We start from the raw sequence: 24,031 nt of genomic DNA on the forward strand, positions 1-24,031 counted from the left end.
TTGTGTTTCATAATATTAATTTTTTGTTACTTTTTTTCACATCAGATGTGCCCACATCATAGCAAGTCTTGTGGGAGGCACATTTCACGGGACATTAAAACTCAATCATCACTGAGTGTGATGTTGCACACCTGTAGTTCCAGTTATTGGGGAGGCTGAGGCAGTGAGTATACCAAGCTTTGAGTATATTAGTTTTGATCAACAGGCTAAGATAATTATCTGCAGACTTTTCCACTGTGAGGTTATTGCTTTTCTCTTTGTAATTAATAAGCATCTTTGTGAGGCTGCTGGGGTTGTAGATGAGTGCTCAAGTGCTTGCCTAGGCTATAAATTCTAAACTTAGCACCGTGTGTGTGGGGTTCTTTCTGGGGAATTTTTTTTTGGGGGTACTGGAGGTTGAACCCAGGGGAGCTTTCCCACTGAGCCATACCCCACCCCCTTTATGAGACAAGTGCTTACTAAATTGCTAAGGGTCTCTGAGATGCTGAAGCTGGCCTTGAACTTCTTATCCTCCTGCCTCCACCTCCCCAGTCACAGGGATTATGTGCACCATGCTTGGCTGTTTGGGGGAGATATTTTGAGAACATATTGATATTGAAATTCACCAATTATATTTATATCCATGAATAATTCTTGCTTGAAAAAATTTAATAATGATATGGTTGCTGTCATATGATTTTTTTCTCTAGCATTCCTTTTGGTTTTCTCTGTAATGATGAGTTTTTTTTTTTCTTCCCCAATAACTTTGGTGCTTTTTGTTTGTTTTCTTTTGTTTTGTTGCCAAGGCTGGCCTCCAACTGCTGCCCAAGTGATCCTCCTGCCTCTGACTCCCAAATCTCAAGCAGCTGGGACTACCTGCATATACCACCAGGCCTGGTTCTGTTCAGCTTTTGATGGCTGTCCTCCTGTCACTTATCTCTAAAATTCAGCAGCTCCAAAGAACTTAGTTAGTCCTAGAACTCTTGTCTTTTCTATATATATATTCTCTTTCTCTTTTTTTCAGTATTGGGGATTGTTTTTAGCCAGATTTTTTGTTGCTGTGGCCAAAAAGACCTGAGAAGAACAATTAAAAGAGGAAAATATTATTTTGGGGCTCACAGTTTCAGAGGTCTTAGTCAAAAGGCTGGCCCTATTCCTTGGGGCTGGAGATGAGATAGAACATCATGGGGAAGAGTGTGGTGGAAGAAAGTGGCTTAGGACATAGCACCAAGAAGCTGAGAAAGAGAGAACAAGGACAAAATATAAACCCCAAAGGCACACAATTAGAGACCCACCTCCTCCAGCCACACCCTACCTGCCTGTCAGAGGATTAATGTACTGATTAGGTAAAACCTTTCATAATCCAATCATTTCATCTTTAAACTTTTTTTGCATTGTCTCACACATGAGCTTTTGGGGGACACCTAATACCCAAACCATAACAGGGATAGAACCCAGGACACACTCCAGGCAAGTACTCTACCACTGAGTTACATCCCCCGCCATTATTTTATTTTATGTTATTTTATTTGACAGAGTTTGGGTAGATTGCCCAAGCTGGCCTTGAACTTGAAATCCTCCAAGGTAGCTAGATTTATAGTCACATCAGGCTTCTGTTTCTTCTCTAATCGTCATTAGATGGCTGCAACTAATTAGACCTCAGCTAATATGTATTTGGGCAATGATCCAACTCTGAACTACATCCCTGCTCTAAGTCTATGTAGCTAAATAAAGCTTTATTTGGTTATTTCAAAATTTTATTTCCAGTCCCTATCCCTCCCTTGAAACCCAGCTGCCTTTATAGTGTGTCTTTTTGGATTTCTGAAAAAAATCTTTCTTTCTCTCTCTTTCTTTCCCCTCCTTCCTTCCCTCCCTCCCTTTCTTTCTTCTCTGTGTCTCCCCATTCACAATACAGACCAGGCACAGGGCTGTACACCAGGCACAGAGGTGTACAATTGGCATACTGTCATCTTTCTATATAGTTAGTATAAGAACATAGCCTGTGGTAAGTATTAGGAGGTCCCAAAAGATACTTCAAACTTAATATGACTACCTACAATTATCTAACTATATTTCTCCCATTCTTTCTAGTCTCAGTTAAGATACCAGCATTTACTTGGTCAAGTCTCAATTTTTTTTTGGTGGGGGGAGTACCAGGCATTGAACTCAGGGGCACTCAACCATTGAGCCACATCCCCAACCCTATTTTGTATTTTTTTTTTTAATATTTATTTCTTTTAGTTATTGGCGGACACAACATCTTTGTTTGTATGTGGTGCTGAGGATCGAACCTGGGCCGCACGCATGCCAGGCGAGCGCGCTACCGCTTGAGCCACATCCCCAGCCCCTATTTTGTATTTTATTTAGAGACAGGGTCTCACTGAGTTGCTTAGCACCTCACCATTGCTGAGGCTGACTTTGAATTCATGATTCTCCAGTCTCAGCTTCCCCAGCTGCTGGGATTGTAGGTGTGTGCCACCATGCCGGGCTCAAGTCTCAATTTTGTAGTAATTTTTGATCATTCTCTTGTCATTATCAGCAAACATCATTCTGTCCCATATCTTATCCATTTGCAAGTTCTCTGGTTTCATCTCCAAAATATATCTGTGCTTACACATGTCCCCTCATTCATGCTCCTGTTTTGGTTAAGATCACCATCATTTTCTACTTAGAGCACATTGAAATATATATTCCTTGCCTCTAGTATCTTGTACCCTCCACCAACAAAATAAGCACGAGAGTGGCTAGAGTTATCTTAGAAAAAAAAATTGTTTCATTCCTTTGCTTAAAATGAACTTAAAACAACTCCAATACCACAAAGTCTTATATGATCTGTTCCCTGGTTTCCCAAGTTGTCTTGTATCACTATGCCCTTTGCCCTGTGTTCAGCAACTCTGGTCCTTTCATTTTCTTTTTCTTCTTCTTCTTCTTTTTTTTTTTTTAAGTGTATCAGAGTGAAAGTACCATAAAGGCACAAATTTTTGTATTTTTTCCTTTGGTCTGTTAATTGATGAATCCTAAAGCACCTAATATATGCCTGGCATACAGTAAGCACCCAATTAATACTTTTTCAATGGAAAATTGAATGAATTTGTGCACACCATACTACTTTGAAAAAAAAAAGTTTCATGGCTTTTCCATTTGCTGTTCTCTCAGACTGGAATGTTCTCCAAGATCTTAGCATGACTGGCTACCCACCCACCCCCGCCCCACCCCCCCAATCATTTAACTGTCAGCCCACGTTAGTATCTTTTAGAAAGGAGTTGTCTGACCCCCTGTTTGAATTGTCAGCATTCTCACCTTTTTGTATTTCTTGCTTTATTTTCTTCCCAGCATTTATCATCACCTGGAAAAATGATAATTATTATGTTTATTATAACACATTATATTAATTATAATAGAGAAATTATTATTATGTTTATTATGATATATTATTATTATTAGGTTCTAGGAATGTAACCCGGGGCACTACTGCACTGAATTACATCCATAGTCATTTTTATTTTTATTTTGAGACAGGGTTTTGCTAAGTTGCTTAGGGCCAGTTGATGACGCTGGCTTTGAATTTATAACCCACCTGCCTTAGCCTCCTGAGTTGATGGGATTACACTGTACTATTGTGTCTGGCTATCACCTAAAATTATTTATGAATTTTCTTAGGTGGCTTCCCTGGGACTGGAAACTCCATGAGAGCAGGGAGTTAATATTTTGTTGTTGTTGTTCCCTCTTCTATCCTCATTGTGTAGAACAGTGACTGGTATACAGTACATATATAATAAATATTTTCTGTACACCACAATAAATGGCTTATACTTTGTAAATTTTTTTGTACCTTTATTTTATTTGTTTTTATGTGGTGCTGAGGGTTGAACCCAGCACCTTGCATGAGCTAGCAAGTGCTCTACCGCTGAGCCACAACCCCAGCCCTTTACTGTGTAAATTTTAAGAAACTATTTAAAGCCATATAAAAAGCAAATTCCTAAGATTCATTTCAGACCATCTTGAATAAAAACAAGCTGTGGGATGGTGTCTACTTGTAATATTTGTGTACTTCTAAGTTTTAGAACATTTCTTTAAGTTCGTGAGGATAACTGGGACACTCTGGTTCAAGTAGGCCCACATCTCACGATGAATGTTCTTTTGGTTTCTTGTGTCATTTCTGGTTAGCAGACCTCAGAGACTTCCAATTCTAATGAATCTCAAAAGGAATTCTCCTCAGAGGCCAAGGGTTTTAAGGCGTGGGAGCTTTTGTCCAACCTTTGGCATAATATGTCACTCACAACACTAAAAAGAGATCATTTTAATGACTCTCTTAGCCAATATATTCATTCTTAAGGCAAATGACTTCCATGTCCATATACTCAGTAAAGAGTGAATAATGAATATCACTTCTCACCAAAAATGTTAAAGTTTACCTCATCAGATCCCCTTATATATTTTTTCAATTAAATTCAGCAAGGTTTATTACTCTTAACCTTTATTTATTTATTTTTTGGTACCAGGGATTGAACCCAGGGGCACTTAACAACTGAGCCACATCCCCAGCCCTTTTTATTTTATTTTATTTTTTTTATTTTGAGACAGGGCCTCGAAAAATTGCTGAGACTGGCCTTGGATTTATGATTCTCCTGCCTCAGCCTCCTGGGATCACAGCCTGCCTCACTGTGCCCAGCTGTTTTTGAATTTTTAAAAACAGAACAGTCTCCTCTTCTTTCCACTATTTTCAATTATTTAAACAAATCAGTAAAGAGAATATCAAATGAATTTTAGTTTTTCCCCTTGTAGATATTTTCTGTTCTCAAGAAAATATCTACAAGGGGAAATATCTGTCGTCCCCCCTCCCCCATTTTCTCCTTTTTTTTTTTTTTTGTTAGATAATAGTTTAGCCAGTTTGTAGGTTTTATCATCAGCATTCTGTTTAAGTTCTGGGCAGTGTGCTAAGGAAAGCACTTTACTCAGTATTTTAAAGAGAGATCTCATTTAATCTTCAAAAGGTGGATGAGAAAACTATTCCCTGAAAGTACAAAGGTCCAAGGTCTTTGAAAACTAGTTGCCTTCCCTATTGCCAGCGGGTAGTTAGAATTGAGGTTTGTATTCCAAAGCCTGAGCTGCTATCTACTTTGTTGCCCTTTGAGAAGGCAACTTTAAGAGAGGATAAGATGTGGAAGTCTGAGGTTGAGAAATGAATGGCTTAAATCACTTGTTTAACCAGAGTTAACTAATGCTTCTCAGTGTTTATGGAACTCAATTTAATTTTCAGAATGGTAAAGGGGGGAGGAGAGATGCAGTGAAGACGGTTTCTGGTTTGACAGGAACTGAACGCAGACAGGTTCCCAAGGACTGAAAGGTGGATGGGCTGCGCCTGGGTCAGCGGGGCGCACCCTGAAAGACTTAAGACTGAGGAGTGTCCTGGGCGCGCTGAGCCTGGAAGCGTTGTGGTAGTGTTTGGTTTTCGCCCGCGCGAGGCTGGCAGGCCCCTTGGGATGAAAACTCCTGGTGGGGCGGGAAGGCCCCAGCTGACGCCTGTCCCGCCACAGCCCTGGTGTGCTCCCCAGAACTCTGAGCCTCTCAGGCGTGCGGGAATATGGGCTGGGAATCCCCGCGCACAGTCAGTCCTCTAATTGCGGACACACCGCTGGATACTTTCCTCCACCGTGTCCAGGCCCCAGAGGGGGCTTGACCCTGAATGCAAAGAGTCGGGCTTTCTGATTGGCTTAGAGTACAAACGCAGGCGAGCGCCGCCTGAGACCCGCTCTTCGATTGGATTTTACGTGAACAGTAGAGCACGAAATAAAGAGGCCTTCAGTCATTGGGCCATTGTGTGAATCTCCTTTTGGCTTCTCTGCCGACTGAATAAGCGTCTCAGGATCTTCGTCATGACTCTTAAATCTGGGCCTGTCAGTTCGCCCCAGCGTTTCTCGTCTCTAGGCACGGCCTGGAGTTTACAGAGTGTAACCAATCATATAACGTCGAGATCAGGTTGCCAGGCAGATTATGCTAATAAGGCCCCGCCTTTTATGCTGCTCCCACTCTGCGGCGGGAAGAACCACCTGGAGGTGGCGGGGGGGTTTGATTTCCATCACCCCTAGGGAGAGAGGATCGGGGACCCGCTGATCTTCCAGCTCCCCTCAGCCAACGTCGTGTAAGTACCTAAAGGATTAAGGGAACTGGATAAGCCAGGGTCCAGAGTACCCCATAGTCTGGGAGGGTGTTTCGTCTTTGCTTAGTCCCACCCAAAATGGCGCCCAGCTCTTTCCGCGTCTCAGAGCCCGGCCGGGGCCAACCGACCGCGGACCCGGGTGTGGGGGGGGAATTGATGGTGGTGGTGGGGGGGAGAAATCCCGGCGGCACCGCCCGATGGTACAGTCCAGCCGGGGCTGGGACAAGGCACCTCTCTCGGGGTGGGGGGGTCAAACCATCTACACCTTCTAAGGGGAAAAGGGCAAAACCTCCTCCGGGAGGCCCTCCTGGGGCTGCATTCAGCGATGGCTTCAGCGCCTCCTCGCCCCTTCCTTCCCCGCGCTCAGCCTCCCCCCTGCGACCCCCGAGTGGCTAGCACGCTCTGCCGGCCGCGCGCACCTCTCCTCCCCTGCCCGCGTTGGTTGGGCCGGGACGGCGGTTGGGCTGCCTGCGCGTTCCGGCAGCGGCGGTTGTGCGGGCGCGCGGGGTGCGGCGGCCTGTCTCCTGCGGCCAGTCTCCATCGGCTGGGCTCCCATGGCCGTCGCGGGGGGTGGTGGCGCGGTCTGGGCTTCGGGGCTGGCTGGCGGGCCCGCGGCGGGCGGGCAGCGGGCGTGCACGGCCGAGGTCTGTGGGATGGGGCCCCAGCTTTGTTTCGCGAGGCCGAGCCGCCCACCTGCCATTGATAGCTGGTCCTCCAACCTTTATTTACAAGTTGGCGTGGCCTGGACTAGGGAAGCCGCTTTCAGTTGTTTGGGACGGCCCTGTGGGACTGTCCTGTGAAAGCCGGGTTCGGGTGGGCAGGTCGGAGGCCAAGGTCGTGCTCCTGGCCTTGCTCCTGACAGCCTGCGCCCGCGGAGCAGTGCCAAGGCCGGCGAGGCCAGTGGGTGTTCGGGAGCGGGTTGACAGTCCAGCCGACTGTCAGCTTTTATTAAGTAAAAACTTAAGTGTGTAGCCAGGTATTAGGTATTAAGTGAAATGGAATAGTCACCGTCTGCCCTCCAGGCACATGAAAGCGGTTTGGGGTTTTGCTTTGTTCTTTTGGTTTTGCTACTTAGAATAGTTAGATTTTAACCCATTTTTCAATCAATATTTGTGTACACTTAGAGGAAGAGGAGGGGTGGCTTTGTGCTGTCATCTAGGATTAAACATCACTCAACCGAGTCCTGTGTCCTAATTCGTCTCGTTCACCTGTTCCAAGTTTTGACCGCTAATCATCCCTCGGTTTTTTTTGTTTTTTTTTTTTTTAACTCAACAGTACTTACCTTCATTAAAACATCACTCCTGTTTTGTGGCTTCTTTTTCTGATCTGTATCCCTCTTTGATGTAATAACTCCACAGCTGTAAGCTTCTTGAAGGCAGGAGGATATACAGTGTTACACTGTATTCTTTTGTATTTATCCATTCCACCGCCAGTATCACAGTAGCTTTTACATTGGACATGCTTATTTGTTGCTCTAGAATGAAGAAAACAAGATTAAAAAGAAAATTAGTATTGTTTGGGGGGCAAAGCAAAGTGTTTATATAGTCTGGTGTATTAATCAAGTTAACTTTTGATGTGTTTACTTTTCCCAAATAATTGTGAAATCAACGTAAAACGAACCATTTTAAAGTGAATAATCCAGTGGCATTTAGTAGAAGGTTTACATTTTGTACTTTGGAGACATTTTTTCCTGCCAGCAGGGGTGGTGGTGGTGCTTGCCTGTAATCCCACTGAGGGTGGAGGATCCCAAGTTCAAGGCCAGCCTCAGCAATTTCTTGAGCTGCTGTCTCAAATCTGTAGGGCTAGAGGTGTGGTTCAGAGAACTCCTCCTGTTTTCTGTACTCCAGAGGTGGGGGGGGTGGGGTGGGGCAAAAACCGTCTTGTGAATCCTCTGATTCTGTAAGCACTCAGTTTTAGCTATAATGTTATTTATTTTGCAAGGGTGCTGAATTGTTCTCTGTTCTTCCAAAAAAAGCCATTTACTTTCTCTAATGTTTTACAGCTTACTTTACTACATAATGTGTGCATTCTATGTTGTAAATCTAAATGTAGGTGAGGATGTATAATGTATAAGGCAAGGTCCTTGGATGTTTTTAGAAATTATGGCATGTCAATCCAATGTAATCCCAAATTGGTTGGCATTGCTTCAGCTTCCACTTGCCTGTTTTGTTTTTCTTCTAACAATAATGCATCCATGGTAGAAAACATAGAAAGAGCATTAAAAAACCCTAAATTATAATTAGAGATAATCCTGATATTTTAAAGTGTTTTTAATCTTTGTGTTTGTGCATAAAATATTTTCACAAATGTAGCATTAAGTGTAGTATCTATTTTGTTTTAATAGGTTCCTAAAAATTTCACTGATGATTTGCCACTTTTTTAGTAGTTTATCCCATTATTTGAAAAGGGGGCATCATGAAGTTCTTCGCATTAAAAGAATATTTTATTTAGAACCAGGGCACTGCACCACTGAGCCACATCTCCAGCCCTTTTTAAAAATTTTTACTTTGAGACAGGGTCTCACTAAGTTGCTTAGGACTTTGCTAAATTACTGAGGCTGGCTTTGAACTTGCAATCCTCCTGCCTCAGACTCCTGACCTGCTGGGAGAATAAGATTTTAATACATTTTACCTTTTAAAAGCTTCACCTAATTGATAGTGATAGATTTTTGGATAACAAGCAGAATTAATCAGAGCTGAAACTACTGAGCTGTAATTTTAGTGTCCTCAATAAATTTACATATTAAGCACTGGTAAATAGATGGTATCTGTATAATTTAACTTGGTAAAAATGATTTGGGAAAAACAAATATTAAATCTCCTTGTTGTTTTAGACAGAGTTTGTTTTAAACTAGAAAGCTAATGTACTTTGACCTATTGCCACTAAAATACACAGTCTTCTCTCAACCCCACCTGGAAGAGTGTAAACACACCCAGTTCAGCAATTTATTTTTCACAAGCAGAAGTTATTGTTTAAATTTGTCCTGGAGCTGGGCATGAGCCCTACCTGTAATCCAAGCGACTTGGGAGGCTGAATTAGGAGGATTACAAACTTGAGGCCAGCCTCAGCAACTTAGTGAGACCCTGTCTCAAAAAATAAAAAGGGCTGAGGATGGAGCTCAGTGGTAAATTGCTGAGCTGGGGTATGGCATGTACTATTCCCCCCTAAAAAATAAGACAATTTGTTGTAGGTACTTTAATAAATTAATGAAGAGAATTTGGCTAGTGAGTTAGAAAAAAATTGGGGGACTAGGGTATAGCTCAGTGGTAGAGTGTGTACTTAGCATATGGGTACTGTACTTAGTATCAGTACTAACACCTCCATTATCACCACCATCATCACCAACAACAAAAAAACACACACAAAAAAAGGGAGGACATTTTCCACAATGGTCCTGCCCTGATTCTGGAATTTGGAAAGGAACAGAGGGTTAGTGGAGAGCTTTTCATTATTTTGGTCCATACTGAAGATGCTATCCTTTTCCCTACTCTGGCATTAAGCTATTTAATTCCATAATATTAGAACTAAGTACTCCTGGTTTTTGCCCACTTTTACAGTCTGACTCTGATGTTACAATTCACAGTCTGTTACTTGCTGTGATCTTTAGAAGAGCTATCCCTTAGATCTGTTGTGTCCAGTACTGTAGGCACTAGACTACCTGTGGCTCTTAAACATTTGAAAGTGGCTAATGTTGTACGTGTGAAATATATAACAACAGATTTTTAGATTTAGTATGAAAAAAATACACCTCAGTATCTAAAATATTGATTACATGGTGAAAAGATGATATGTTGGTTTGATTTAGATAAAATATATTATTACAATTAATTTCACCTATTTCTACTTCCCCCCTCCCCCCAGCACTGGGGATTGAACCCATGGTTGCTTTACCACTGAGCTACATCCCCAGCCCTCTTCAGTTTTTGAGACAGGGTCTCACAAAGTTGCTAAGGCTGGTTTCAAACTTGTGATCTTCCTGCATCAGCCTCTTGAGTCCCTGGGATTATAGGTGTGTACCACCACGCCTGGCAGAAGTGAATTCATTAAGACATTAGAAATGGTTTCAGATGTTTTTTTCTTCTGAAATTTTTTTTAAATGACTTACAAAGGATAGAATTTTATTTAACTTATTGTTCCTGAGGCTGGAAGTATAAGAGCGTGGTGCTGGCTTCTGGTGAGGGCCTTCTTGCTATATCCCAACATGGGAGAGGGCATCACATGGCAAGACCAAAAATTCTTTTAAAAAGCAAATCCTACCATTCCTTAAAGATTTTGAAGGCAATTTGTTAGGGGTTATTTTCAGTGTTGCAACAACCATGATTATAGGCACTCGTAATATAATGTTCTTCTGGTAGGGGAATAGCTATAATTCCTTTAACTACTGCTTTGTGTTTGACTAATTTTTCAAGTATCCTTTCCAAGGCACCTGTTTATATTTAGTTCTTAATATGTGACATTGATAGAAATGTTCAATTTTACAAATGAGAAAAAGATGACAGAAGTTTAGTGAATTAGACAAGAGTGGGGAGATAGCCAATAGGAACAAAGGGCTGGGTTCTCAGTCTCAAGCAATGGTACATGTATTAATGAGGTTTCAATCTCTTTGTCTTTATTTGTTCATCTCTTCCTTTATTCCATTGAAGTTGATGAGTTCAAAATTACTCTGTATTATTTATTTATTTATACGGTGATGGGATTAAATTCAAGGCCTGGACATACCAGCCAAGCACTTGACCACTGGACTGTTACCCTCACACCTGCCCCTAGATTTTGAAAACAGATTTTTTTTTTTTTTGGTACTGGGGATTGAACCCAAGGCTTAGAGCACACTAAGCAAGCTCTATATCACTGAGTTACATCCTTAGCCATCCAGTCTCTGGATTTTAAATAGTTCATCATTTGATAAATTTAAGAACTTACAAAGAGTAATGTTTAAGACACTTGTTTATGTGACATGCAGGTTATCTCAAGTATCTTAAACCTGCTGAAGTGAGATATAACTACGATATAAATAAATTATATAATAGTATTTATAGTTTAAGAATTAACATGAAATTATGTAGCAGCCATTGCTTTTTTTTTTTTTTTTTTTTGTACCAGGGACTGAACTCAGGGGTACTTGACTACTGAGCTACATCCCCAGCCCTATTTTGTCTTTTATTTAGGGACAGGGTCTCACTGAGTTGCTTAGCGCCTTGCAGTTGCTGAGGCTGGCTTTAAACTCTTCTGTCTGATTCTTCTGTCTAGTTTTGAACTCTTCTGTCTGATTCTTCTGTCTCAGCCTCCTAAACTGCTGGGATTATAGGCATGTGCCACCATACCTGGCAGCAGCCATTGCATTTTGATGAACTTTGTTTCATTTAAAAATTTTAAGGAATTTTACATTCATATTTATATATATTCATCCTGTGCACTCTATATGTGTTGGTTAGCTTTCTATTACTGTAAATACCTGAGATAATCAGCTTGTAAAGAGAAAAGGTTTATTTCGCTCAGTTTTGGAGATTTCCAATCCATGTTCAATTGACCCCATTGCTTTTGATCCTGTAATAAGGCAGCAAAATCATGGCAGGAACATGTTAGAGGGGCAAAATTGCTCTCCTCATAGCTGGGAAGTAAAAAGATGAAGAGACTAGGGTCCCACAGTCCCCCCCTTGAGGACATGCTCCTAGTTACCTGGAGACCTCACCACCTTTTAAAATTTCTACTACCTCCTAATAGTACCAAGCTGGGGATTAGGCCTTTAATACATGGACTTTTGGGAGACACCCAAACCATGCCACTTGGTAATTCCCCCCTCCCCCCCAAATTATATCTTTTCATATATCATTTAAAAAATAATACCTTTGTTCAGATCCATGACTGAGTGGCTGGCTTTCTTTCTTTCTCTCCTTTTTTTTCTTTCAAACCAAGGGGTGCACTACCATATCCCCAGCCCATATTATTTTTTACTTTGATACAGGATCTTGTTAAATTGCCAAGGCTGTCTTCAAACTTACCATCCTCCTGCCTCACTTCCCAAGTCATTGGGATTACAGGTGTGTGCCACCACCCTGGGCTCAAGTCAGCAGTTTTTAACTGTTATAAATCTCTTATATATGTGTGTACATATATGTAAATATTTGTTTATATTTACATATATGTAAATATAAATATATATGTATGTATTTGTGATGCTGAGAATTGAACACAGGGCCTTCCTCATGCTAGGTAAGCACTCTGTCACTGAACTGCAACCTTTAGCTCTGCAGATATATTTTGAGTGTAACAAAATATTTATAAGACTTACTATTGTGTGACTTTAAATAAAACCTAAGTTAATGTACAGCACAGTGGTTCAAGAATTAGAGATTCAATTTTGTAAAGGTGCCCATCTTCTGGAAACTGATATAAATTTAGTGTAATCCTAGCAAATTTTTACAAACTAGACAATTTAAAAACGTTTGTAATGGCCCATGAAAATGCATAACACCCTTGAAAAAGAGAAGTTGGAAGCTTCTGTTCTAGAGATTTAGAACTACAGTAATTAAGACTGTGTGAGATATTGGCATCAATTGGATTAATAGTATTAGATCAGTAAAAAATATAAGGACTCTGGAAATAGTCTCATCTATATGCAAAAACACTTGATTAAAATGACCTAAGAGGCATGGCAGATGAAAGGCAAAACAATAAAGCTTTTAAAAAGTTTAATATAGGAGAGACTGGGGTTGTGGCTCAGTGGTAGAGCACTTGCCTAGTATGTGTGAGGCATTGGGTTCGATCCTCAGCACCACATATAAATAAATAAATAAAGGTCTAGCAACAACTAAAAAATATATGTTTTTCAGTATATAGACTTATATTTATTTTACATTTATACTTATTTGCAATCTATTTTTTAATTTGTTTTAATTAGTTACACATGACAGTACAATGATCTTGACATATCCTACATTTGAATCAGATGGGATATAATTTCTCATTTTTCTGAGTGTATAGGTTGCAGAATTACAACCTGTATGGAGAGGATATTTATTTTTTAAAAAATATTTTTTAGTTGTAGATGGACATAATACCTTTATTTTGTTTATTTTTGTGTAGTGCCAGGATTAAACCCAGTGCCTCATGCATGCTTGGCAAGCTCTCTCAACCACAACCCGGCCCATAGGAGAGTATATTTATGGTTTTAGTAGTATCGAGAAGGGATTCATAAGCAAGATGCAGCATATACTAATAGACAGTGGAACAGCCTCAAATGGGCACTTCAGAAAAGGAGAATTCACATTTCTAATAAATATATGAAAAGATTTTCCATTTTATTAGTAGCAAAGGAAATGCAAATTATACCCACTATGTAAATGCCTTAACACTGTACACCTAAGTTAAGGTAGGCAATACCAAATCCTGAGCATGTTGAGCAGTAGAGACCCTCATACATGGTTAGAAAGAGTATAAATTAGTGTAACTACTTTGAAAGACAATTCAGCATTATCAAGAAAATAAAAAGCCTGCTGTAAACCTATCATTTCCATTATTAGAGAAATATATGCTCTTGAGAACCAGAAAAAAATACTTGGAGTAATTTATTTTTATGATCTGAATTGATTCAGTTAATATTTGAGGGTTTCTATGATCTGTACACATAGCAGTGGATAAATGCTATTTATATTATCCTCCTCTGCTGAATATTGTTTTTTACTGCTGAATATTTTCACAAAATATTCCATTCAGTGTGTTCTTCCATTTTCCTAAGACAATGCTGTACACAGAACAGGCATTTGATAAATACTGTGTTTTTAAAAAGTATTATTCAATTTTTTACAATGGGAACCTTTCACTATAGGTTTATAATTGCCCAGCTCCCGGGCTGTTGAGCAATTTGCTCAATTAAATCTGCTTGTGTGGGTTTAGTAAATTACAACCTCCTCTAGTTTCCTTGAGATGAAGTCTAGCCTCCTGATTATATCATCTAGTGGGAGACAAGGAGACAGTAGCCAGTCCATTTCCTCTTGGGGTTCTTGGCAGCTTTGCCTAGGGTGAAAGCTGTTTCTGGGGAAAGGAAAAGAGGTCCAAACTCTGTAGTAATAAATATCTGGGATTAGATCCCACTTAGTGCTACGACCATGGTCAAGTAACCATTCTTGGTTGTGGTGAGAATTGTTTTGAAAGCTAATATTTAAAGGACATCTCACAGTGCCTGTACCTTATAGGTGCTCAGTAAATGGCAGCAGCTGTAATTGTTACTATTCACTAGTTGTTTACTTAAGTAGCTGCCTTTCTACAGTGTACATTTTGAATCAAATGGCCTATGATTATGCTGATTTTTTTTGTAGTTGTAGATGGACAGCATACCTCTATTTTATTTGTTCACTTTTATGTGGTGCTGAGGATAGAACCCAGTTACTCACATGTGCAAGGCAAGTGATCTGCCACGAGCTACAGCCCCAGCCCAATTATGCTGATTTTTTTAAAAAAGAGCTACATTTGTTAAAGGATTACAATTTTGTAATTTCATTTAACTCCTTCAATGAATTTACAAAGGAATCTAGCATGTCCTACATTATACCTGAATGAAATGATCTAGTTATGTATTTGCAAAGAATACTTACTGCTGAGTGCTCTAAACCTGAAAGCTTCTATTTTGACTCTCAATGTAGAAAAAAAATGCTAATTACCATAGTTTGAAAAGTCTATCAATTTGAATTCGAAATATATTTTCTGGTGAAATATATTGGGTGAGAGCGAACCCATGCTTATAGTCAAGAGATGTTTATTCCCAAGTCAATTGTTTAATAATAGAAATAAAAGAGACTTTCAAACTGGTCAACATCTTTACCCATCATGGAAATGCAAAATAAAACTACATTGAGTTTTTCACCTTGTCCCAATCAGAATGGCTTGTTTTTTAGAATATACTATTTTGATACCAAAAAAACAAGCTGGGCAAAAGCCACTGAGCTACATCCCCAGCCCTTTTTTAAATTTCATTTTGAAACAGGGTTTTGCTAAGTTGCTTGGGATAAGTTGCTTGGGCTAAGTTGCTGAGGCTGGCCTCAAACTTGTGATCCTCCTGCCTTAGCCTCCCGAGTCACTGGTATGATAGGGGAGAGCCAACAGTCTTGGCCTTTTTTTTTTGCTTTGTTTTGTATTGGGGATTGAACCTATAGCTTCATAGCAAAGTACACACTGTACCACTGAGCCCCTGCCTAAGATTTTCCCTCCCACTGTTTTGCAGTGCTGGGGATAAAATGCCGGTCCTCTTATATGCTAGTGCTTTACCATGAGTCACACCTCCAACCCAAGATTAAGTTTTAATGATGTCAATACCTGCCTTAATATGTCTTCTACTTGGGTTCACCATGTTGTTAATCAAATACTTGTATTTTTAAAAAAATTTTAATTAAAAAATTTTTTTAAACTCTTCTGCATTTCACATTTAGCTTTGCTAACAAGGGACTGAGGATGAGGAATGGGAATTTGAAAATGAAAATCAGGCCACATTAACCTCTTTACAACAGGTAGGAATTAGATATTAAAGGGAATTACTTCAGACTAATATCTTTTTGCTTCTTAGCCTTGGGTCAGAGTTATGTTTCAGTCTCTTTGAACTAATAACTGTATTTTTCAGGAGTTGAGGAAGAGTGAATAGTAATTAAATTGTTTTTTTCTTACATTAATTAGGAAAACTATGCTCTAAAATACTTTTCTTCTAAGCAATTATAATACTTATTTTTTTCTTAGAATATTTTGAAACACTTGAATTTATTAAGGAAACAGATTAACACTTAAGCCTGTGCCTCTTTTTACATAATGCAGGATTTTATCCTAAGGACTTGGGTTGTGACTTAAGTCATAGTTACTACCCAGAATCGCCAGTAAGGAAGGCTTTTTAGGCCATAGACGACCCACCTGGGAGTCTCCTAGTTACTGCAACTGCTACTTCAACAGAAAAACTTAAGATATGTGGGGCAGATACTTTCCATGCAGAGGTAAACCAGAGCCATAGATGCTATCTGTCTCCCTACTAGTTGTTTTGTGAATGAAAGCTGCTATTGAGAAGGGACCTGGGCATGTTCTTGGAGCTTTTGCAAGTCTAGTATCCATAGTGAAAAACATGAATGTTTAGTATTGTTTAGTGAGTCATCTGCAGCAATCTCTCAGTCTTCAAATGTCCTCTGCAAATCTGTGTTTACATTCAGGTGTAAATTTGCCTGTAACTATGTGGTAAAGGGGAGCTAGGAGATAATCCCCATGAGAGCAGTCTGGTTGGCAAAGTAAACAATTATGTTCACCATAATTGGACCCCAGTCTTCTCTAAGTTCTGAGATATAAAGATTATACAGACATTAGGGAAGATGGTGATTTGTAAATTTTGTTTTTAGTTTTTTTCTTTTGGTACTGGAAATTGAACCCAAGAATGTTTTGCCACTAAGCTACATCCCCAGCTTTTCTTATTTTTTATTTTGAGTCAGGGTCTTACTAAGTTGCTTAGAGCCTTGCTAAGCACTGAGGCTGGCTTCAAACTTGGGATCCTCCAGCCTCAGCTTCTTGAATTGCTGGGATTACAGATGTGTGCAACTGTGCCTGACTTGCTTTGTTGTTTTGAAAGAAGATATACAAGTCTTTTAACTAAGTTTTGTTTACCAATAAAAAAAAATTTTTTAAAGGTGGTGACTTTGTCCATTGATAGTTTGTGTAAGAATATTTATTAATGTTACTAAGTCAGAGTAGGAATTCAGAGCTTTAATCTTTGTCCAGTGCTTACCAAAGGTGGTCTGGGCTCATTGTAATCAGGCCTTCATGTTACTTCTAGAGTGATTTCCCAAATTGTCACTGCTATGATGAGGTATTTTTCTTTCCCTACTGTGCAGGAGTTAAGCCAGATTTGGCTCATTTAAGGATCACTTGGGGAAGTTTATAAACATTTTGTATTTCCTTTTACCCCTGTAATTAATTGCATTACCATCTTCAGGGGTGAGATTCTGGAGTTTGTTTTTCAACTAACTCCCTATTTGATCCTAGTAAAACTAGTCCACAAACTTTATAAACTGTAGGCTAATTGAATAAAGTTTAAATTCTTCACCTTGCACTTGTGGCCTTTGTAGACCTTTTTAGATCCATCCTAACTGTTTGAGGCTTTTCTCTCTCATAGTCACTAGTCCCTAAGCATATCCTTAATTTCTTGCCCTGGAACTTTCTCAAAAAACTTGTTAAAAATGCACTCATTGGGGGCTGGGGTTGTGGCTTATCAGTAGAGTGCTTGCCTAGCATGTGTGAGGCGCTGGGTTCGATTCTCAGCACCACATAAAAATAAATAAATAATATGAAGGTATTGTGTCCAACTACAACTAAAAAAAAAAAAAATTCATTGTTAAAAAAATGCACTCATGTTTGCTCTAATGGCAAATATTATATACCCCTTCCCCTTCTCTATATATGTAAAGTCTCTTCTTTTTATTTTTTAATTTGTTCTAATTAGTTATACTTGACAGTAGAATGAATGCATTTTGATACATTGTACACAAATGGAGCACAACTTCTTCCTCTGGCTCTACATGGTGCAGAGTCACACTGGTAGTGTAATCATACATGTATATAGGGTAATAATGTCGGTTCCATTCCACTGTTCTTCCCATCCATATACCCTCTCCCTTCCCCTCATTCCCCTATGCACAATCCAAAATTCCTTCATTCCCTTTTCCCCATTATGGATCAGCATTTGCTTATCAGAGAAAACATTTGGCCTTTGGTTTGGGGTTTGGCTTATTTCGCTTAGCATGATATTCTCCAACGCCAATCATTTACCTGCAAATACCATAATTTCACTCTTCTTTAAGGCTGAGTAATATTCCATTCTGTATATATGTAGCACATTTTCTTTATCCATTCATCAGTTGAAGGGCATGTAGATTGGTTCTATAGTTTAGCTATTGTGAATTGAGCTGCTATAAACATTAATGTGGCTGTGTCTTTTGGGTATAAACCGAGAAGTGGGATAACTGGGTCGAATAGTGGTTCCAAGTTTTCTGAGGAATTGCCATGCTACTTAGTGGTTGCATCAATTTGCAGTCCCACCAGCAATGTATGAGTGTACTCTTTTTCCCCATGCTTGCCAACACTTATTATTGCTTGTATTCTTTTTTTTTTTTTTTGGTGCTGGGGATTGAACCTAGGGCCTTGTGCATGTGAGGCAAGCACTCTACCAACTGAGCTATAGCCCCAGCCCTTATTGCTTGTATTCTTGATAATTGCTATTCTGATTGGAGTGAGATGAAGTCTTAGAGTAGTTTTGATTTGCATTTCTCTAATTGCTAGAGATGATGAACATTTTTTTTTCATATGTTTGTTGATCGATTGTATTTCTTCTATGAAGTGTCTGTTTAGTTCCTTAGCCCATTTATTGATTGGGTTGTTTTTTTGGTGATGAGTTTTTTGAGTTCTTTATGTATCCTGGAGATTAGTGCTCTATCTGAGGTGCGTGTGGTAAAGATTTTCTCCCATTCTGTAGGCTCTCTTTTCACGTTATCCATTGTTTCCTTTGCTGAGAAGAAGCTTTTTGGTTTGAATCCATCCTATTTATTGATTCTTCATTTTACTTCTTGTGCTTTAGGAGTCTTGTTAAGGAAGTCAGGTTGTAAGCCTGAAGATTTGGGCCTATTTTTTCTTCTATTAGGTTTAGGGTCTCTGTCCTAGTGCCTAAGTCTTTGATCCACTTTGAGTTGATTTTTGTGCAGGGTGAGAGATAGAGGTTTAATTTCATTTTACTACATGTGGATTTCAGTTTTCCCAGCACCTTTTATTGAATAGGGTATCTTTCTCCAATGGTTGTTTTTGGTGCCTTTGTCTAGTATGAGATAACAGTATTTATGTGGTTTTGTCTCTGTGTCTTCTATTTTGTACCATTGGTCTACTATTTTGGTGCTAATACCGTGCTGTTTTGGTTATTATTGCTCTGAAGTATAGTTTAAGATATGTAAAATTTCTTGATGTTTGTTTCCAAATTGCTTTTAAGAAAGTTTGTATTAAAAAATACAAATGGGGGGACGTGCTGGGGTAGCTCAGTGGTAGAGTGATAGAGCCTTGCATGTGGAAGGCACTGGATTCCATCCTCAGCACCACATAAAAATAAATAAAATAAAGGTATTGTGCCCATCTACAACTAAAGGTATTAAAAAAGAAAGTATGTTTTAGCTGGGTGTGGTGGTGCACAGTTTTAGACCCAGCAGTTTGGGAGGCTGAGACAGGAGGATCATGAGTTCAAATCCAGCCTCAGCAATTAGCAAGGCCCCAAGCAACTCAGTGAGATCCTGTCTCTAAATATAAAATACAAAAAAGGGCTGGGGATATGGTTCCCTTGTTAAGTGCCCCTGAGTTCAATCCCCAGTACCAAGGAAAAGAAAAGAAAAAAAAAAAAAAAGCTTTGGGCTGGGTGCTATGGCACATCCCTGTAATCCCAGCAATTTGGGAGGCTTGCACATAGGAGGATTGCAAGTTCAAAGCCAGCCTCAGCAATTTAGCAAGGCCCTAAGTAATTTATCGAGATCCTGGCGGGTGCTGAGGTTATGGCTCAGTAGTAGAGCACTTGCCTAGCATGCGTTCCATCCCTGGCACCACATAAACAAATAAACAAATAAAATAAAGGTATTGTGTCCATCTACAACTAAAAAACTTAAAAAAAAAAAAAGGGCTAGGGATGTGGCTCAGTGGTTAAGTGCCCCTGGGTTCAATCCCTAGTATTTCCCTCCCACACACATAAAAAAATAGTATGTAGAAAATAGTGCACATGGTGGGGCTGGGGTTGTGGCTCAGTGGTAGCGTGCTTGCCTAGCATGCATGAGGCACTGGGTTCAATTCTCAGCACCACATACATATAAATAAAAATAAAAGTCCATCAACAATTAAAAAATATTTTAAAAAATAGTGCACGTGGTATTTAATCTCAAACAGTAGAATTATATTTTAATAACAACAGAAAAATTTTACATATTGCTTATATTCTAAAACTTTCTCATCATTTGTGTGCCTCTTGAGACATATCCAGTGATTGTGGTTGTTTCTTGATTGCAAGATTTACTGTGTCATGTCAGATATACCATAGGACCCTGGTTTTTCTTTTCTTTTTTTGGGTGGGAGGTACTATTGGGGATTGAACTCAGGGGCACTCAACCACTGAACCACATCCCAAGCTCTATTATATTTTATTTAGAGAGAGGGTCTCACTCAGTTGCTTAACACCTTGCTTTTGCTGAGGCTGACTTTGAACCCACGATCCTCCTTCCTCAGCCTCCTGAATCACTGGAATTATAGGTATGTGCCACTGCGCCCAGCAGGACATATTTTTCTTACCACAGTCTGCCCACACTAGTGTCCACAAGTTTTCAAATTTTTGATAAACATAGTCATAAAGTAAAAAGAAGTATTTTTATATTTATTTTTATAGTCTTACACCTTTGGGATTGCCCTCAGTTTCCTATCAAGGCAGCCAGGTCTTGGTCAGACCCTGTAGAGAGGGTATACTTAGGGAAATAAATGTAACTTCTGCACCTGCTTTTTCATCCTGGGGCATTTTCTTATCCTTGAGATGGGAGGAAAGGCTGGGGAGCCTATCAGAAGTGCTGCTGAGAGAGAAGCTTGAAAGCTTTAGGCAATCTTATGGAACTGGGGAGATAACAAATTTGTGAGTAGAAGGGCTGTTAAGGCAATGAGAACCCAGAGGTTAACACCTAGAGAAGGGAGGTTCAGGGACATGAAGCTGGTTTTCCTTGGAGGTATTTGCTAACTAAGTTGTCAGAGCTGGTCAGAAGGGAAGAAGTTAAAACATAGCTGCATAGAAGAGGCAGGGGTTTTGTAGTTTCCTGGTGCTAAAGAGACAGAAAGCGTGGTCTGAGGCCCACTAAGGAAGAGGTGCTCTAATGTACAGTGCAGAATTTCCCTTGGAGCTTTGGAAGGTCAGATCGTGGGGCAAACAGAGAGTAGAGATCAGACTCAAGTCAGCTCAGTGATTTGCCCTGCACTCTGCAGCCTGCCAGAGGGTGGCTCTGGGACAAAGATGGTGTATCTGGATGTTTCTGGGTATGGTGGTCTGTTCCATGAGGCAGATGTATGTCCCAAGTTGGATGTTTATGATTTGTGCAGTTTTTTTGTAGGCATGGGATACACTGAGCTGCTTTGAGGTTTCCACCTAACATCTTGTGAGAGTAAACTGGAGGATCCCTGACAGATTTCTCTTTGAAATTGTCTTCACATTTTACCAGCCAACCAGCCATTCTTTATAGAGGAAAAAGCAAACATCAAGGTTTGTCATTCCTTAGAACTCATACTGACTCTTGGTTCCTTTTGAACTCACAAGAATTTTCATGTAGGATTGTCAGGCTCAGACCCCCAAGTCTCTCAGCCTGGGTTTTTCTTTTCTTTTGAGTGAATGGTAAGGACTCTTTAGAAGGACTAGATGGCCCCTGATGCATCATGAACCATCAAAATGGATGGGAGGATCTGTCTTTGTTTTGGTACGTGAAAAGTTCTTATCTGAACTAGGGCAAACAAACAAACAAACAAAAAGTCCACATTTCTTGGGTTAACATGAAGAAAGATTTAATTGCATGTCTCTTTTGAAGCATGAAGAAAGGAGTGCTACAATCTTGACTGAAAAAAAAACCCTTAGGTGACACTCCCTGAAGCCCTTTGTGCACACAGGAAAAGTAGGAGGAGTTACTACATGGCTTTAGGGACAGAAGGACCTGTGCCCCAGAAGGGGCGGTCAGGTCTGCTTAATTTGCTTCACTCCTATGCTTGCTTTTGTTGTCCAGTTTTTCAGTCTAGTGGGGTCTTCTTGGTTGTTTTGTTTTCAAATCTTGGTTCAGTTTTCTTCGGCTACACCGTGTGTGTGTGTGTGTGTGTGTGTGTGTATTTTTTCTTCTCTTTTTTGCAGCGCTGGGATGGAACCCAGGGCTTTTTGCATGATAGACCAGTGCTCTACCACTGAGCTATGCCCCCAGCCCCCACAGTATCTTTCCAAATGATGTCTAGAAACAAAGGAGGAACATTTCTTTTACCTTTTTCATTTTATCAGTGGTGGGCATTGAATCCAGGGCCTTGCATGATAGGCAAGTGCTTTACCACTGAATTATATCCCCGGCCCTTTTAAAATTATTTTGAGACAGAGTCTCACTGAGTTACTGAGGCTGGCCTCAAACTTGTGTAATCCTCCTGTCTCAGCTTTCTGAGTAGTTGGGATTACAGGTGTGTATGTATTCCTGCCTAGCAGGAACGAATTTTCTTTAGGATGTATTATATACCTGTTTTTTGGTTGCATCAGATAGTTCAGTCTAGTAACATCAAAGAGTGCTACTCTTTTAAAGTTTTTCTTCCATTGTCTACTCACCCAGTTTTTGTTTTTGTATGGGGGATTGAACCCAGGGGCATTTTATCACTGAGCTACATCCTCAGCCCTATTTATTTATTTATTTATTTTATTATTATTATTTTTTTTTCGAGAGAGAATTTTTTAATGTTTATTTTTTAGTTTTCGGTGGACACAACATCTTTATTTTATTTTCATATGGTGCTAAGGATCGAACCCAGCGCCATGCGCATGCCAGGCGAACGCGCTACCACTTGAACCACATCCCCAGCCCCTCAGCCCTTTTTATTTTTTTAAGACAGGTCTTGCTAAGTTGCTGAGGCTGGCCACCAATTTGTGATCCTCCTGCCTTAACCGCCTGAGTCACTGGGATTAAAGGCATGTACCACCTCACCCCGCTTCAGTATTTTTTCATTTCTTCTGAGTTCTAAACTATTTGTTCCAGATATCAATTAAATGTAAAATCTGTACTTCTGATTGCAAATGAATGAATGCACTAGAAGCTCTTTATTTTCTTTGTACTTGGTCTCATTTTATGACTCTCAAGTTTAACTGTTTTAAACTAGCTGCTCAGAGTACAGCACTAGTTTATTATTTAGTATAAATTATATTTTTTCTATTCATGAGTTTTGAGTTGGTGTGGGCATTAACTAATTAAATCAATTGATAAGAGTGAACTGCTTGAGCCAGTATAGCCCATGGTAAGCTCTCAGTGTGTGTGAGCTGTCCTCATGTTCTGTCCCTGTGATTGGCCCTGAACCCATTGTCTTCCTTCCCCTCACCTTGCCCGGTGGTGGGCCAGTGTAGGGTCAGATTAAAGTCCTACATTTGTAGTTTCTAGTGTGGCTGGTGCATTGGGGAATTTCCCCAAATCCTGCATGCTGCAGTCTGTCTGGGCACAAAATAACAGAGCTGCCACAAAGCCTTGTAGGTTCAAACAGCAATTCTTTATTCCCGAACTCTCACCGGCACTCTACTCACACTTCCTGGGAACACACTACCTCCACCGGGCTCCACGCCAATTCTCTCAGAACCCCCAGAGAACTCAATGGGAACTCCAAAGGCAGCAGGATCCGCCCTAATCCCAGAGCAGGGTCACCTTTCAACCATTCCCTCTAGCAAAATGCCAGGCATCATTCCGACTAAACTATGGCTCTCAACACCTGCATATAAAGCATGTGAATTAGGTCAGAAGTCAGAAATTCAAAATTGAAACCTCAAACCAGAAATTGAGAATTTATGAATTAGGAAATCCAGGACGTGGGGAAAAAGAAGCTCTTCATATAGGTCCATAGGGCTGTGCTGATTCATCTGTGAACTTCATGAGGGCATTCTTTGCAGCCTCTCCAGTCTGTCTGTCTGTCTTTTTTTTTTTTTTCTCTCTCTCTCTGTTCCCCCTCTGTCCTGCCCACCCCCCAAAGTGTCTTAGAGGTACCTATGTAGTTAATGTATTATATAAGATCAAATATCACTGCCTTTTCCCCATGACCCCACCTCTAGTACAACTAAACACAACAGCTTAGGAAGTGAGAGAGTGATACTGAGGTTAA

At 40.1% G+C, this 24,031-nt stretch overlaps 2 protein-coding genes and 1 non-coding gene across 3 annotated transcripts in view; 1 reads left to right on the top strand and 2 right to left on the bottom strand.

Moving 5' to 3' along the window:
• Positions 1–1,869: 1,869 nt before the first annotated feature.
• On the bottom strand, positions 1,870–2,001 carry LOC124085269 (small nucleolar RNA SNORA51). The gene has a single exon (XR_006849391.1). It is a non-coding gene; the product is annotated as a small nucleolar RNA SNORA51 (small nucleolar RNA).
• A 1,370-nt stretch (positions 2,002–3,371) lies between these two features.
• On the bottom strand, positions 3,372–6,939 carry LOC124085207 (uncharacterized). The gene is made up of 2 exons (XM_046432754.2): positions 6,559–6,939; positions 3,372–6,129 (listed from the first exon to the last, which is right to left on the bottom strand). The coding sequence occupies exons 1-2, from the start codon at positions 6,837–6,839 to the stop codon at positions 6,108–6,110; spliced, it is 303 nt and encodes a 100-aa protein (XP_046288710.1). The 5' UTR covers positions 6,840–6,939; the 3' UTR covers positions 3,372–6,107.
• The window catches only part of Prdm10 (PR/SET domain 10), a 94,557-nt gene continuing 76,512 nt past the window's right edge, over positions 5,987–24,031 (top strand). Inside the window, exon 1 of the mRNA XM_046432753.2 lies at positions 5,987–6,121. The gene's annotated coding sequence lies outside the window, so the exon portion shown is untranslated. The remainder of the gene's footprint in view (positions 6,122–24,031) is intronic.

This window comes from Marmota monax, unplaced genomic scaffold (assembly GCF_021218885.2).
Source record: "Marmota monax isolate L192 unplaced genomic scaffold, Marmota_monax_Labrador192_F-V1.1 WCK01_AAM20220418_F8-fsc00062, whole genome shotgun sequence".
In the NCBI taxonomy this organism is placed as follows: Eukaryota; Metazoa; Chordata; class Mammalia; order Rodentia; family Sciuridae; genus Marmota; species Marmota monax.

Coding starts and splice junctions, on each gene's coding strand:
- LOC124085207 (XM_046432754.2), bottom strand. CDS start 6,839: ATGGCAGGTGGGCGGCTCGGCCTCGCGAAACAAAGCTGGGGCCCCATC. Junction 6,130..6,558: donor ACGCGGGCAGGGGAGGAGAG/GTGCGCGCGGCC, acceptor TTAATCCTTTAG/GTACTTACACGACGTTGGCT.